Source organism: Phoca vitulina, unplaced genomic scaffold (genome assembly GCF_004348235.1).
Source record: "Phoca vitulina isolate PV1807 unplaced genomic scaffold, GSC_HSeal_1.0 scaffold43, whole genome shotgun sequence".
NCBI lineage: Eukaryota > Metazoa > Chordata > Mammalia > Carnivora > Phocidae > Phoca > Phoca vitulina.
In genome coordinates this window covers 13539922-13557284 of record NW_022589746.1, presented here as the reverse complement: position 1 = coordinate 13557284, position 17363 = coordinate 13539922, and the positions used below count along the sequence as shown (strand labels likewise).

Below are 17363 nucleotides of genomic sequence, written 5' to 3'. Positions count from 1 at the left end.
AATGAACTATTGGGACTTCATCAAGATAAACAGCTTCTGCACAGTGAAGGAAACAATCGACACAACTAAACAACGACATTCCGACATTCTTCGGAATGGGAGAAGATATTTGCAAATGACCTATCTGATAAAGGGTAAATGTCCCAAATATATATAAAAAAAAATTGATGCAACTCAACACCCAAAAAACCAATAATCCAGTTAAAACATGGGCAGAAGACATGAACAGTCTTCCAAAGAGGACAGATGGCCAACAGACACATGAATAGATGCTCAACATCACTCATCATCAGGGAAATACAAATCAAAACGACAATGAGATATGACCTCACACCTGTCAGAATGGCTAGCATCAACAACACAAGAAACAACGTGTATTGGCAAGGATGCAGAGAAAGGGGAACCCTCTTCCACTGTTGGTGGGAATGGAAACTGGTGCAGCCACTCTGGAGAACAGTATGGAGGTTCCTCAAAAAGTTAAAAATAGAACCACCCTACGATCCAGCAATTGCACTACAAGGTATCTACCCAAAGGATACAACAATACTAATTCAGAGGGATACGATGCACCCCAATACTTATAGCAGCATTATCAACAATAGCCAAATTATGGAAAGAGCCCAAATGTCCATTGATTAACGAATGGATAGAGAAGATGTGGTATACATATACAACAGAATAGTACTCAGCCATCAAAATGAATGGAATCTTGCCATTCACAATGATGCAGATGGAGCTAGAGCATATTATCCTAAGCAAAATCTGTCAGAGAAAAACAAATACCATTTGATTTCACTCCTAGGTGGAATTTAAGAAACAAAACAGATGAACAAGGGGGGAAAAGAGAGAGGCAAACCATAAAAGAGACTCTTAATGATAGAAAACTGAGGGTTGCTGGAGGGGAGGTGGGTAGGTGATGTGTTAAATGGGTGATGGGTATTAACGAGGGCACTTGTTGGAATGAGTGCATATGTAAGTGATGAATCACTAAATCCTACACATGAAACTAATATTACACTGTATGTTAACTAACTAGAATTGAAATAAAAACTTGGAAGAAAAATATAAAGGAGACTCTTATTCTTGAAGTTCTAATTTAGTGGGACTGGGAAATCTGTATCTGAAAGATTAATATAGGTGATTTAGATGCAAATGTTTTGTAGACCAAACTCTGACACACATCAATTCATTGTTTTATTTCCGGGCTTCAATTTTCTCATCTGTACTATGAGGTAACCCAACAAGATTATTTGTCAGTCCTCACTACTAAAAAAAAAAGTCATGAACTGAGGTGTAATATACTGTAAGATCATGAATTCAAAATTAGATATAAGGATACATTAGATAATTGTACATTTGCCATCTGGTTACCAAAAACAACAAAAATGATTAGAAATTCCAAATGGCAGACTTACTTATGCAAGGCATGGGGAGATTTCAGTGGCTTTGGAAATATTCTTTACAAAGATGTTATTGAAATGCAGTAACAGAGCCATAAAAAGTGGGCCACCTATCCAATAGACCACTTTCTGCTTATATGACAAGTATGAAGGAAAACCTATCTGCATAATCCATGTATGTGAAAAGATAAGCAGTTCAAAGAGCAAGAATAAAAGGTTTCCTTTAAGGTTGTAATTTCCACACTGTTTCTTTGTACATATAATGAATCATTCTAAATATGCACAGACACCTGGCATGGACATTTGCATCTTTAATTCTAAAAAAATGTCAGGGTAGAGAAGTTCCATACAGAGATAGCCTTGGCCTGTATTACTTATTCTTTCCCTGAAACCACAGAGTACTTTATGATCCACAATGCTATGGGAAAGAACTAGCTATGGAGCCTTAAATATAATACTCAGTCTGTTTGAACCACTGTTACCTCATCACCTTGTCCAAAAAATGGAAGAGTTATCGCAAAAGAGGGTGTATGTGTGCATGCATTAAATGAGAAACTTTTGAAAAGCATCCTCTTAAGAGTAAGTGCTCAGGGCGTGTGGGTGACTCAGTCGGTTGAGCATCTGACTCTTGACTTTAGCTCAGGTCGCGATCTCAGGGTCATGAGATCAAACCCTGAGTTGAGCTGCCCACTCAGCAGGGACCCTGCTTGATTTTCTCTCTCTCCTTTTGCCTCCGTCCCTCCCCCTGCTTGTGCGCATTACCTCAAAAAAAAAAAAAAAAATGTCTACAAAAAAATAGTAAGTGCTCAAAAAAGTTGGTTACTTCTCCTATATTTCCCCCCCTTTCTTCTACTTCCCTCACCTACTTTGGAAATTCATTCATTTGATTGTAAAAGAAATATCCCCTATCACTACTAGTGCTCTCTCACCGTTGCTATAAATGCTATTTAGAGCGTAAACTTCTTTTCCTTAAGACAGATAAAGGAGAGTGTGTATTCTTATGTCCTTTTTACTTACCTATATGTTAACTTTTTTTCTATAAGACGTGTGTAGTCTTGTAATTTGAGTTTTTTAAAACTATTTTTAACTATACTTATAATTTAAAAAATTAACAATCAGAATAAAAATTAGATCTTTTTAAAGGGATGTATAAAATTGATCTTTGATACCAAAGTCTTCAACAAACAAAATCAATGTGCATAACCAACATTTTTAATCAAAAACGATTCAAAAAGAAAATGTTTTAGTACAGATCCAGTGGGTTTTATAAACAAAGCAATGTTTATTGTTAAAAAAAAAAAAAAAAAAAACCTGGAATCTACAGATTTATGGGGAAGACCCAACTAGAAAATGAGGGTTAGTGAGGTAATCATTTTCCTACCTGTGTGACTATTAGATTACAAAACCCAAGGAGTCCCCAAAACAAAGCAGTTCCCCTTTCAAACAATGTTCTGCACATATCACTCAAAAATGGATCCTGTTATTCCCAAATCAAAATGGCTCCTGATGTAGAATGAGGACACTTTAGGTATCTGGTAGTTTGGAACATGTACTGGGTACAGGAATGTTTTTTTTTTCTGAACTTGAAGCTTGCCTGTATTCTTTGAGTCATGAGTTAAATTCCATGTGGGCAAGATTTATGATTCCTAAGGGTCTGATTTGACAACTGAACCCTCTGTGTAACACAGGAGTAAATTAGAGTCTCTTTCTACCATGTGTCCTAACCCATGCTCCCAACATGTCTGCCATGAATCTTACATTCATGATCCCCTTTCTAATGTTTGCAATTTAATGCATGTGCCTATATGCACTCATATCTCATTCCATGCATGAGTACCATATATTTGACTGTTTTTGAGCTTTATAAAAATAACAGCATGCATATTCTTCTGCAACTTGCACCTTTTGATTGGTATTGTATTTGAGATTTACCCAATTCTTCCATGTTTACATACATAAATGTAGTTCATTTCCTCTCTTTGCATATTATCCCATTATATGAATATATTTGATATATATTTATAGATATTATATATTATATAATTCATTAATTCTTCTAGAGATGGCACTGTGTTTCTTTTAGATTTAAATATCTAATTACTATTCTATCTCTTCATTTCCAGATATATTTTTCTTGACTTAGTGCAATGGTTGGGGCGTCTAGTTCCACACTGAACAGAAATGGTGATAATGTGCATCTTTATCTTGTTCTTGATCTAAAAGGAAGGGCTTTGGGGCACCTGGGTGGCTCAGTCAGTTGGGCATCTGCCTTCAGCTTGAGTCATGGTCCCAGGGTCCTGGGATCAAGCCCTGCATCGGGCTCCTTGCTCAGCAGAGAGCGTGCTTCTCCCTCTCCCTCTGCCTGCCACTCCCCCTGCCTATGCTCTCTCTCTCAAATAAATAAAATCTTAAGAAAAACAAATAAATAAAAAGTAAAAGGAAGGGCTTTTCATGTTTTACTCTTATGCATCCATATACAAATAAAATTTCCATAATTTTCATATTTAACAAATATCATGCTAAGCCAATTTCTTTAACCAACATGCTTAAATACATGTTAATTCTAAGCAAAGCCATGTAGTTTTAAATGGCATTTAATGAACGAGAACTTTTGAATCGCATTTTTTTCTAATGGTAGCATACAACGCATGTTGAATAGAATCAAAATCAAAATACATTTGAATTATTATTGGAACTCTGAAATTTTGTCTACCAATCCTATTCAGTTTTGGTACAATTTATGTATGGAGACAGTACATTTTTTGATGTAACACAGCTACAGCTTTTATCCAAGATATTTTTCATTGCTCTGTTGTGAATTCTTGGGAGGTTTATAGTTCACTGCTGGGGGGAATGGAACGTCAAGTTTCCAGGCAACTGGGATATATAGAGAACTAACTCAGCTTCTAGATGAGTCCTTTAGACATCACTGCAAGCATGGTGCCCAAGTTGTAAAAAATCACGTTGTGTAGGTTTAAGGGGGGGGAAATAAATATTTCAGAGTTTTTCTCTTTGTGTTCATATGCTTCACAGGAGAATAAAAACAGTTTTACATGTCAATAAATGTCTTGAACTGGGGAAATCCATTGGTAACTCTAGCCACCTGTTGCATGTCTTAAAACGTGTTCTAAGGAAAAGCCAGTTCAGTGGAAACAAGGAAATCATCTTCTCCAGGGTTATCCTTCATAAGTTTTTAAATGCATATGAAAACAAATTTACATCTGTATACCTGAAGCAAAGCATACAGCTTAAGAAAATTCCAGTTCCACAACTTATTTGCCTGCTTACTTGAAGGCACTCTTGTTAATTTTCTCTCCTCTTCCTTCCACTGGGACTTAAGCGTGTTCATCTCCTGCTTCTTAGGATTTAATATACTTGATTCCAATATATGTGTAACAGAATTAATAGAATATACCAATATACCATCTATTATTTATCATATAATTAATATAATTAAAAATCATAGAAGCTAAGTTGTATGACATGAAAAACTAGCCTTAGAAAAATCTATGGCTGGTTTAAAAAAAAAAAAAACATCTTGAGTGTGTCAAAAGAGTCTAACATATTCTTACTACTTGTCTCCCAGAATCCCCATGGTGCTCTGAAACACTGCCAAGGGAATGGGTTCCTGTGGTGTGTTTCCTCACTATTTCCTTTTATACATATTACAAAACTCATAAAGCAGCACCACTAATGCAACTCTTTGCAACTGAAACTGGTTACAAACAGCAGCTTCTTTTAGGTAGTGCTTGAAATTTACAGTTATGGGGTAATCACAAAAGTCTGTCAGAAATTCATCTTAAACGGATAAATGTATCATTCCATGATAGCAAAGGATTAGCACTGTAATAAAGAAAAAATAAATCCAGATTGTCAGGACAAAAAAATCCCCCTGTGACCTACTGAATCATTTATATCCACGAGGATTTTCAATTTCCCTGATTCTTTAGTAAATGTTAAGAAATAAAACAGCAAATGGTAAAGCTCCAACACTTTATACACAAACCACAAAATGTTAAGGTTCCTTAGCCTCTAACATTGGAAAATTCAAAATACAGTCTTAAGTGTAACTGTGGTCAGTCATGTCATTTCTTGATGTCTGTAAGATGCAGGCACCTGACATTTCTCTGTATCCCAGGCTTTCTGCTATCAGTCAAAAAAAAAAAAAAAAAGGTATGCTACAAGCACAAATAATGCTGTCTTCACTTTAGTGTGACAGGTCATTGGTGTAAACACTGACACGTTCTTGATTCAAAATCAGTCCAGAGAGGGTTATCGGAAAGGTGATCCAACAAGATTTATAATCTTTCACCTATCCTATCCACTGTGGCTCTGTACATCTCTCTTTCCTATTTTAGTATAAGCTATAAAGTCCCAGAGGCAGTCATATTTGTTAAATTAGAACAAACTTACTTACATTTTAAAAAACTATTTAACATTTTTATTTATTTACTTTTTAAATTATCTCTACGCCCAACATGGGGCTTGAACTCAGGACGCTGAGATCAAGAGTCACATGCTCTACCAATGGAGCCAGCTAGGTACCCCTAAACTTACATTTCAAAGTAACAATTATAAAAATGAAAACTGCTGTATAAATCCCCTTCTACCAGCATTTCCTTTCCTATTGCTTACTGTACTTAGTACATACAAATTCCTCTTAAGCATCCCTTACGATGAAGCAAAATAAGTTCTAATCATTAGTTATAGGGGAAGGACACTTAAACACAAAAATGATTATGACTTCACTGTTGAAAGAACTGAAAGGTATTTTTTAGAGTATTAGAGCATTCATCTACACAAATTCCCATTTTCCAATTTAGTTTATTATTTCATTTTTAAATATAAGTTAAAGACTTATAATACTGATAACTAAAAAAAATATAAAGGGATAAATTATGATTTTTCATTCCTATCCCTGGGTCCACCCCCTATTTATTCCTTCCCCTGTAATTTACCACTGCTAATAGTTTCTCAGTATCCATTCAACATTTCTTTATGAAGACACAAAAAAACATGAGTGTATTTATACCCTTGTTGTCCTCAGAGTGCTAAGCAACTTGTCTAAGGACACTGAGACTTGTAAGTTTCCTAGCAGGAGTCACACTTGGGCCATCTCATTTCAAAGCCCAGGTATTTCAAGATAGCAATGTTACTGCTCCTAATCACTAGAGGGAGTTTTGGGGGGTTTTGAGTTTTCTTTTCCTTTTGAGAATTTTTTAAGCGACCTTAGTCTTTTTCTTATTGAATTATAGAAATTATGGAAATCTTCCCATTTAGGCAGACATATCAGTGGCATCTAGCACCGTGGTTATTAAATTACAGAACAGAGGCTATTTTCTGATCTTCAGAGTTACAGTTTTTCTTCCTCCGGCATGATTTTTGGGAGATCCATTCTCAAATATTTCTCTCTCAAAACCCTGTGCGTGTGCGTCTCCAGGGGTGGCTGATGCACCCCAGGACCCCGCCCCACTGTGTATCACCCTCATGCTGCCGGGGCTTACCGTTCCTTTGCTGATGATAAAGAAGGTGTCCCCTCTTGCACCTTGTCTGATGATATATTCCCCATTCTCATAGTGAGTCTGAAAAATAGAAACAGCAACAGAAAAAAAAAACATTAAGGAGTAATATAACAAAAGCTCAGTCTCTTCAAGTATCAGCCCTGCAGGGATGCATTCATCCTGATGGAGTTTTACCCAAGCCCAGAATCCATTATGATTTAAGAATGAGTAATAGTCAATGAACGGAATAATTACAGAGAAATCATTTTTATCGCACTCATGTTTAAAACTATTTTGTTACTGCCATTTTTTCTGGACAATTATAATCAGATCTTTACATTCATTCACTTTAATAGTTGGGTAAAAATATTCTTTTCTCCCATCAACTGAGCATGAACTAAAACAGCAGAGCTGCTAATTAAACTAGTCTTTTCATAATATTTTGTCATTTTCATTTTGTTTCAGTATTCTTGTAATGATTGATAGGCTTTTTTTTTTTTTCTTGAGTAATTATTGTGGTGTCTCAAGATCTTCATTTTGAAACCAGGATGATTTTTGGTGTGGGTTAGATGGCCCTAGTTACTTTTTAAGGCACAGCTTCATGCTTTAACGTCCTTGTTTCAGCAATTTAGATTTGGCCCTGTCAGACGGAATGTCTTCATTTTATGGACTGAATTCTGGTCCAGCATCTGCGAGCTCATCAACTAGCAAATGAGAAGCAAGATAAGGCTGCAAGAGGATGATCACAGTCAGTGCTAGGATGTGGACACAGTCACTAGGTCCATTCCCAGGGTAAAGATTACTTCTGCAATGAACAAAAGTAATTTCTATAAGGCGATGTGGGAAAAAAAGTATATTGCTGGGTCAGGAGATATAACAGGAAAAATGAGACTGTGCCATCTGGCCACATTCTTCTCTGCAGCTTAGCAAGGGAACCATTTTTGGGGAAAGAAAACATTACTTTACACACTCCTTAGGAAACAGATTTCATGGTTTGCATGTCGCAGTTACGAGGCTAACAGCTATGATTTGTCCTTATACTTCAATACCATGTTCCTTAATACTGTTGTCGATGCCTTAATATTGTTGTCTCTTCACTGTTGACATTGCCTTTTGTTAGCACTTGACATTGAGGACAACCATCTCCTTCTTTGCATATCTAGAAAATTAACATACTACCTAATCTTACCTTTTTTTTAATTCATAACAAGTTTTAAAAATAGGATTATAGAATGCATATTCTTCAACTGACTTATTTCACTTAACAAGATACCCATGCTCCCCTGTCACTTCTTGCTATTTGGGAAAGGAAAGATCTTTAGTACATGCAGGTGTGAAAAGCAACGATCACAAGAGTCTTCTTTCCTGTATCAGTTCCACAAACATCTCTGTGTGCCTCTGAGTCAGGCCTGGCTGTAGGCACTGATGAAACAAAGACAAGATACAAAAATCTCAAAGTAGCACCATCCACTGGATCTTTCTCCAAGGGTGGCAATGGTCGATAGCCACACCGTCCAATACAGCAGCCTCTAGCCACATGTGGCTACTGAACAGTAAAATGTGGCCAGTGTGATTAAGACACCGCACATTTAGCTCATGGCCAGTAGCTACTGTATTAGCATAGGTAGTAATACGGCAGATAAGGGAGGAGTTACAATCTATACTAGTAGGGTAGGGGGGCAGGCTGGAGCATCTTTCCCCTCTCCATGAATGGAGCTCCATTAGTAAAATTCAGGACCTCTCTCTTCCCTTCCCCACTCTGTACACCAGAGGAGGTGGTGTGGCTTACTTGACTGGTGCATTTGGAAGCCATCAGCTAGGTATGGTTGCCTTAGCCCCTAGTCTCTGTTGTGGGGGTGAGCTCCCCACAGAGGCAGACATTCTCTGCGGCTTCTCCAGGGGAAGCAGAATGAAGCTGCCTCTGCCGGGCCTTTGCCCCAGGGCAAGTATGTCCACCCAAATAACAGGCCTGGTTCGGGAAGGCTGTCTGGCTCTGACACCTAAGCCACATTCCCTAGCCTTGATTTTTTATCATTAGCAACAATATATTAGTTCCATTTACCTTAGTCTTTGTCATATTTCTCACTTGTTTCCTAATCCAAAACCTCTCAAAACCCCCCAAATAATCAAGTGCGCAAGCTATATTTTATGTTGGTAGGGCTTATGTACTGTCTGTTGTATTGTCTCACTCTTTCCCCAGGGCTTCCCCATGGAGGAGATTCTTAAGCCCCAACAGAAGTATGAGGAACAAGTTACAGGATGTTGAGCAGGAGAAAGCCTCTCCGAAAAGAAGAGAATTAGCAGCTTATTATGCCCACATAATAGCAGCAGGAATACTATTATTTTGGAAAAAGTAGAAAAATACAAATAAAAAACACCAAATGTGGAAGAATCCTGAGCTCATCTGAATGGCTCATTCTTCTTACTTATCTCCTTAAAAGCATATTCCTACCCAAAGATTGTCATTTCCTTTTAAAAAGCCAAAATTATTTGTACTATATTAAAAAGTATGAAGGTAAGGGTTTCTCAGGCACACCACCACTGACATTTTGATGCAGACAATTCTCTGCTGCTGGGAGCTGTCCTGGACATTCAGTTCAGCTGTAGGATATTTAGTGGCTTCCGTGGCCTCTACCCACTCAATGCCAGTAGCACTTCCAGTCCCAGTTGTGGCAACCGAAAGTGTCATAAGACATTGTCAATTAACCTGTTGGGGGCAAAACTGCTCCCAGTTGAGAATGTTTGCCCTAAATCTTTCGTGGTTTTCTGGACCTGAAATAGTAATTTATTATTTCTCTTGATACTGTGTGCTAGATGATTCTGACTTCCCACGGTGTCAGCTTGGATCAGTGAAAAGTCTAATGCCTCACTCTTGGGGTGAGCATTTGGTGCTGGTCTCACACCCATGACTGTCAGCTTCTATGCTCCTCCACATGGGCCTCCCCCTGGGGCTGCCCAGTCTCCTCCATAGCAGGGTGGTCTGGGGGAGAGCCACCTTCTTACACGGCGGCTGGCTTCCAAGGGTGCAAAAGCAGAAGGTGCCAGGCTTTCCCAAGGCTCAGACTGTGCCCATGGGCATTGAAGCCCCACAGAGGATGCAAGGTACTAACAGCTACTGCTCTTTTGCTTCACGGACCTCGCCGCCTGCCTCCTTCCCTTGCATTATGTCTGTTCTCTTCACACCCCTTTTCCTGATGTTCCTTGAACACCCAGACCCATCTCAGGGTCTCTGCACAGGCTCTGCCCAGTGCCTGAGATGTCCCTGCACCCCAGAGAGCTCAGAAGGAGCTATCTCGGGACAGGAAGGTTCGCAGAGGGCTGAATGACAGGAGCGTGGGCATCAAGGAAGGCTGAAGGTAAAGCAGGATTATCAGATTCTGCTGAGAGCTGGGGCCGTGGCTTCTGAGAAGGAAGGATCCACTGCCAACCCCAGCCTAGTTCAGAGAGAGCCTGACCTCTCTCTTCTCTACCCTTGGGTATCCCACTGGGGCTCCCCATTGGCTGAGTTCAGCTGAAAGGGGACAGGGGAGTCCTCCCATTCAGGTCAGCCTCTGGACAGAAAGAAGGACCCAGGAAAAGTGAAAAGCAGGCCTTGGGGCAGGTGGACTGCATCAGCTCCATGGTTAACAGATCATTCACTCACTTCTCAATCATCGCCTCCACTAGAATGTCAGCTCCACGAAGAAATTTTTATGTTCCCTGTTGTTTCCCTGCACTGAGAAGAGCCCCTGGGTGTTCTCCTAAACACTCATCAAGTAAATGGCTTACATGGTAAAGGACATTGAGTGCCCCGCAGAGCAAGGGCCCTCCACAGGTTTGCCCTCAGGAGATGGGTTCACTGCTCCAGGCATCACAATGGGGTCAGAGGCAGAGAAAGCAGTCTCTCATCTCACAGCACCTTCTGGGGAAGGAGTGCCAAAAGCCCTGGCAACTGCCCCCATAGGTCTCCTTTGAGTCGCGTGTCCTGAATGCCTGGCAAGACGAATTTGGAATGCTCCAAATGGTTTTCGTTTCTCAATATCACTCCATGGTGCCAGCAAGAAAACTGCTCAAAGGAAACCAAACCTCTAGCAGCGGGAAAATGGGAAGAAAGGACTGCAGAGGCACCCAAGAGCATATCTACTTCATGGACTGACCCAAGAGTCTCCAAAGGGTCAGGACCTAGATGGGGGTGGGTGTGGAAGAAGGGCGGATAAAAGCGGGGTGCTAGACTGTGGAAAGGGAAGACTCAAGTCATGCTAGAGGTCTTCACAGACCCACTGAGCTGTGGGAAAGTAGAGGGAGGCAGCCTCCCGGGAGACCGTCCAGAGCAAGTAGAAAGAGATTCAGGGTTTCAGTGGGCACCTCAGGGTCAGGAGGCATAGCTTCGAGGTGGACTTGCAGGCAGGATGTCCCATTCCCAGAGCACATACCAGCAGAGGCGAGGTGAGCATGGGCCAAGCCATTGAGGAAGAGATGGAGGGTGGTGTCCAAGGATGCCCAAGGGGGAACTTTAGGGCATCTTCCAGCCTTGAGATGCCGTGATTCTCTGACAGGTTGTATTTCCCAAACATGGCCACCAGAGAGTTTCACTCCACAAGCTCTCCTGCGTGGTGACTTGGCCGTTCTCCCATTAAGAGCTGGAGTCTACCTTCCCTCCCCTTGAAACCAGGGGCCTCAGCAGCTCTTCTGTGACAACAGCCGGCGTGGAAGCGATCTGCATGACTTCCGAAGTCATCCTAGAAAACGCCTTCTAGGGGTGCCTGGGTGGCTCAGTCGTTAAGCGTCTGCCTTCGGCTCAGGTCATGATCCCAGGGTCCTGGGATTGAGCCTGGCATCGGGCTCCCTGCTCCGGGGGAAGCCTGCTTCTCCCTCTCCCACTCCCCCTGGTTGTGTTCCCTCTCTCTCTGTCTCTGTCAAATAAATAAAATCTTAAAAAAAAGAAAGAAAAGAAAAGACCTTCCAGCTTCCACTGGTTCTCAGGAGTCTCCGTCCTGGAACCCAGCAGCACGCTTGAGAAGCCTGAGCTGCACCTGGGGGTGACGTGTAAGGGACCCGGTTGATGGAGCCACCCACACACAGTCTGAGTCACCTCAATCACTGCAGTCAGCAGGGAGACACCTGAGTGCAGGACACTCCCAACTGGGTCGAGTCTCAGCATTTAATTTCCCCATTTGAAGTCCCAAATGTCAGGGAGCAGAGACGAGCCATCCCTACTGTGTCTGAATTCCTAACCCACAGAACATAATAAACACAATAAAATGGTTCTTATCTTAGGCAGCTGTGTTTTGGAGTGGTTTGCGACACAGCAACTCATCACCCAAACCAGACCCCTTGGGGGCTGCACCCCACCTGCTCCTGGCAGCTCTGGCCCTGGGAGGTCCTGGAGTTCAGAGCCTGCCATCACCTTCCTCCCCACTCTTAAGGTCTTATCGGAGAGAGGAGGGGAGAGTCCAGGACAGAGCCCAGCCAGTTTTCAATCCCTCACACAGTGGGCAAAGCACGCTCATGGTCCTTATCTTGTGGCGATTTCACAATAACCCTAGGAGGGCTTCCATTAGGGAAGCTGAAGCAAACAGCTTAAATGACTGGCCCAAGGTCCCACCACTAATAAAAGGTGCGAGGAGCTGGTGTGAAGGATGGGTTGGTCCCTCCTACCTCCCCCGCCCCCACCTCCTCCACCCCCCACCTGTGGCTGGGCAATTTGGTGTGGGCAATAACCGTCTTTTTTTAGGTTGCAAAGAAGAGATGTATCCAAGTCACCTTCAGTGTCAAACAAAAAGATGGGTCGCAACTCCCCCCGTTGTAAGCCACAGGAAATCCAACTGCAACTGGCAAAATGGGAAGGTACTGAGTCACAAAACGGCATAGTCCAAAGTCAGTGGTGTTCAAAATAGCTGAATCCAGGAGTCACATCATGGCCCTAGACAAGTCTCCTCCCTCCCTCGCAGCTCTGTCTGCCTCGTGTAGCTTCCCATGAGGGCCTGGGGTGTGCTCCATGGCAGTGAGCACCCCCGTTCCCCATGCTCCAGACCAGCGGGCTCTTGCAGACCCATCAGACCCCGTCCCAGAGATTAGACACTTTGACAGGAACATCTCGAGTCTATGTAATTGGTGGAAATTGTCTAATGACCCTCTTAATATCACTGACTTGGTAACTTGACACCCACAACCGTCCTATCAGTTATTCTAGGTTATCTGCACGGGCATTGGCTGTACGTTTTTCCAGGCTGTGTAAGCTCCTAGAACTCAGAGTCCAGAGAAGAGCCGAGGGGACAGTGGCCAGAGGTGGTGCAGGTTTGTAAAAGCTGATGTCCATGGTGTTGTCAAACCAGGACTCCTGACTGCCATCCCGAAATGTTTAATTGCACCCAAGGGGAAGATGATCGTACGTGCTGATGCTTCGAGTGTCTAATTATGTTCATCAAATGCAGGCAGTTTCATTGTTTTTTGAAGGTCACTTGGCAGCTCTGCCATTTTCTTATTTCAAATTAAATCATAGAAAAATACAGCATTTAGAATGAGCGGAAACCTGAGCAATTAGGCAGATTGCTTTAAAGGTTTCCATAGTCATTAGGAGAAAAGCCAAACTCCTTAACACTGCCTGCAAGACCATATACGGTCTGCTCAGTGTCTCCCTTTCCAACCTCCTCTCACTCCTGCTCACTTTGTCTTCCAGCTGCACTGGATGACCCACCCCTTGGGTCCGTTTCTCATCCATGCCATGCTCCCTTCCTCTCGCCTTCCTCTCATCCATGCCAAGCACCCCTGCTGCACCCCACTGCTTCTCACCTCCTTATGGCCTACTTCCCTCTCCCATCCTAGCTTTCCCTGAACACACTCTGGCTATACCAGCTCTCCCATTCTATGATTTTACAAAGCCGCACAACTTTATTGCATTGCTCTTTGCTGAGCTTGTGGGTACTTACTTGTAGGATTGGTTTTTTTTTTTTTTAAGATTTTTTATTTATTCATTTGAGAGAGAGAGAGCACCATGAGAGCACGAGCAGGGGGGAGGGGCAGAGGGAGAAGCAGGCTCCCTGCTGAGCAGGGAGCCCGACATAGGACTCGATCCTAGGACCCCAGGATCATGACCTGAGCCGAAGGCAGATGCACAACCAACTGAGCCAGGCAGGCATCCATAGGATTGTTTTTAATAATGTTTTCCACCAGATTTTAAATGTGTCCGAAGCAAGGATTGTGTCTGGTTTTGTTCACCTTGTAACATCCTCAGTGTCTAAGACAATGCTGGAGATAGAATAAGGACTTGAAAATAGTAATTACAGGAATGAAGTAGCCCTCCTTAATCCCCAGCTTGCTAGCACCGCCCATCGTCAATCCATTAGAAAGGCCTCTACCTTCAATACCCCTGCCAAGCCCAGCGGTCTCTCACTGGTTCCACGGTTGACGCCCTAGTCCAAGCCAGAACCGCACCTTGGACTTCTGTAATGTCCTCCATCTGGCTTCCCTGCTTCAGCCCTTGCCCCTCACCGCACCCCACCCCACTCCATCTGTTCTTCTCTCTGCAACCAAAGTGGCCTTGCAAATAGCGTATTAACTGAAATCACTCTACAGCTGAAAACCCTCCAGTGGCTTCTTGTTGCTGTTAAAATCATAAACTACTTACGATGGCTCCCACCTCGTCCTCATCCATTCCCACATCTCGCCCACACAGGTTCAGTTTCAAAATCGCTGGCTTTTCTCCCCGTGCCTTGTACTCACCAGACCGGACCCATCCCCAGAGCTCTGCATTCAGGACAGCCTGTCTAGGACACTCTCCTCGAGGTCCCTGTCTGGTCTTGTTCTTATCATTGGGTCTCAACAAGGCCCTTCCAGACCACTCCGAGCACGTGCCTCTACCTCACTCGCTTTCTGCCCATTATCCCTGTTGTGTGTGCGGTTTCTCCGTGGCTGCCAAATTGCTGCTGGCCATTCTCCTGACCGCGTGAGCACAATCACAGCGCCATTGAGCCCCCCGTGAGAAAGGCCTTCTTCCACACCTTCCAGATTGGAAACCATGTTTCTTTTGTGTTTGCTCCCTGGACTCTTCCCCCATTACCTACCACTCAGAGGGTTTAGGAGATTTTATATTCTATCCATTGTTTCACTTAGAACAATGCCAAGCACAAAGGAGGAATGCAATATAGAATCTAGATAAAGGACAGATTTGGTCCAGACCCTTCTTTTTGAATGGGGGAGCAGAGTTATGAACCGCAGAGCAGAGAGCTGGACAGAGAAAGAGAAGTGACAGCATATCTACATGGAAACAATCTATCGCCCCCAAGGCAGTAACTGCTGAGTTAGGAAAAGCCAGTCTTCTCCTTGCTACTGGAAAGAAGGGGTATAGCTTTGGTTGTTAATCTGTAGGTCTCTGGATTCTCAGAATTCAACACTAATATGTAAAGGTCCATTTAGACTTTTTAAAACCCTCCATATACTTGCTGACTCTCGGCAGCAGGCTCAGTGCGACACTGGAGGTGGCACCTGGAGGACTTGGGAGGTGCCCCCTGCGAATTTGCATGACTCCTCTCTACTTTTCAGATCGGACCCCATTACTGATACCAAAGACGCTGTGTTTTAGCTGCTGGTTTTATTTTCAGGCCCACTGTGACACGTAATCTGTAACTGAATCTCCATTATTAGGAACTAATACACAATGTACCATCCTGAAGTAAATTCTCAGCTGAGTTAGTTAGTTATTTCAGTCAGAAATTATGTCAATTTTGTCCCTTTATACATGAGTTTAAGATTGGAGTTATCCTTCAGTCTTTATTAGAGCATGGAACATCTATTAACTGACACTGTCCTAACAGTTAAGGCGCAGGTAACAGAGACCACTATGATAATTGTTATTGATTAGAAAGATAGCAACAGCAAGCAGGAACCACCTTCATGTGCCTGGATGCATTTAATAAAGCCTTTGAACAGGGAATGACACCTGGAAAATTAGTGAGTTAAGAACAGTAGGAGTCTTGAGTCATGATTCCTTCCTCATTTGTTCAGAGCATAGTTTTATCTTAGAGGAAGAGTAGGACATCAGGTAGAAGAACAACCTTCTTGGAAATACTGGTATCTGCCTTTCTGGATCCTCAGCCAGCCACATCCTCAAAGGAAATTCTTCCCTCTCCTTGATACCTCAGATTTACTTCAAAGACAAGAGCTCTTAACGGAGAATACGATCACCATACAGCTTGATCCGTCAAAAAACATGCCAGTGAGGCAGGCAACAGACAAGGTATTTCTTGGTCCCAGACTTCTCTATTTGGCAGAACTCTGTCCATTAGAGATGTCTGGACTGAGATTACCTATGCTGACAAGAAAGACTGACAGCTAGTCATTATAAGAACATATAACTTTCCACATTGCAAACCACCAGCAATCAAGGATAGCAATCTGAAGTCTTCGGTGAAATCTGCTGGGGAGGAAATGATCACATCTGTCAATCAGAATTTTCTGCTTCTCTTCCCCCATCCATGGTCACCATGGATTTCATCGCAGAACAAGTGCTCTACTAACAACAGACAGTATGTGCACTCCAGGTAGGTTTTCATAAATTGGCATTTTCTTCTCTCAGATCAGTAATTATCAAGGGGGTATGTTCTTTTATGAAGCATTTCCTCAGATAATATTTAACCCCACTAAGACTACAATTTTTGCTGACTCTCCTTCCTACCTCTAAAGGAAAATTAACTTTTCCTCACACCACCATTTACAAATTAACCAGAACACCAAAAGAACAAATAGAAGCCTGGAACACTCTTTTTAACAGCTTCCCTTCACACCATCACCACTGTCCTGTCCCCACCAAATGGACATCTGGGATAATCATCTCTCTATTATAGAGTCTTTCTATTTCAATGCCATGCCTTGCCTTCTACTTAGGACGTCCCTTATTTATAACAAGTACTTTTTCACACTTCTCAGGCTGGACAACAATTTGGCTCCAAGGCTGCTCAAACGAAGCCATAAAATCCTCCTGCACCAAGACTGAACTCCAGGTCCACATGAAAGACACGCCCTTGTTAGGAGTTTGGCCATTCACTAATTTCAACCAGTATCATTTATCTGTGCTTTCTATGAATGAGACATTGTACTTGGCACTGAAGCTACAGAGATACCCAAGACACAGTCCCTCAGTTGGGACGCAGCATGTGGTTCAAGAGGTCCTCACCCCAACCCCCAGCACTGTCATCACACTGAGGGGGAGAACGGCAGTATGAAAGGAGTGCTCTTGAGGGGCTGTCTCAAAGGGCTCCCAGAGAACCCAAGTTTAGGCAGAAAACGTGGCCTTTTCATCAATACAATAGCTCAGACTTCTAGATAGACAGCCTGCCTAGCACTGCCCCTCAAGGCCCCACACCAGCCTAGCTCACCAAGACATTTTAAGACACAAATAGCTGGGTGATGAGTCTGCCACTTCCACTGCTGAGGATCTGTGTCTACCCAGCTGTCCCTTGGCACATTCCTCCATGTCCTTGATGAA

General features: G+C 42.6%; 1 protein-coding gene across 2 annotated transcripts in view; it reads right to left on the bottom strand.

The window, feature by feature from the left end:
* PRKG1 (protein kinase cGMP-dependent 1) overlaps positions 1-17363 on the bottom strand; it is a 1214718-nt gene that overhangs the window by 221664 nt on the left and 975691 nt on the right. For both annotated transcript variants that reach the window (XM_032430422.1, XM_032430421.1), the window contains exon 6: positions 6905-6982. In XM_032430422.1, coding sequence (XP_032286313.1) covers positions 6905-6982 — 78 coding nt within the window. The remainder of the gene's footprint in view (positions 1-6904; positions 6983-17363) is intronic.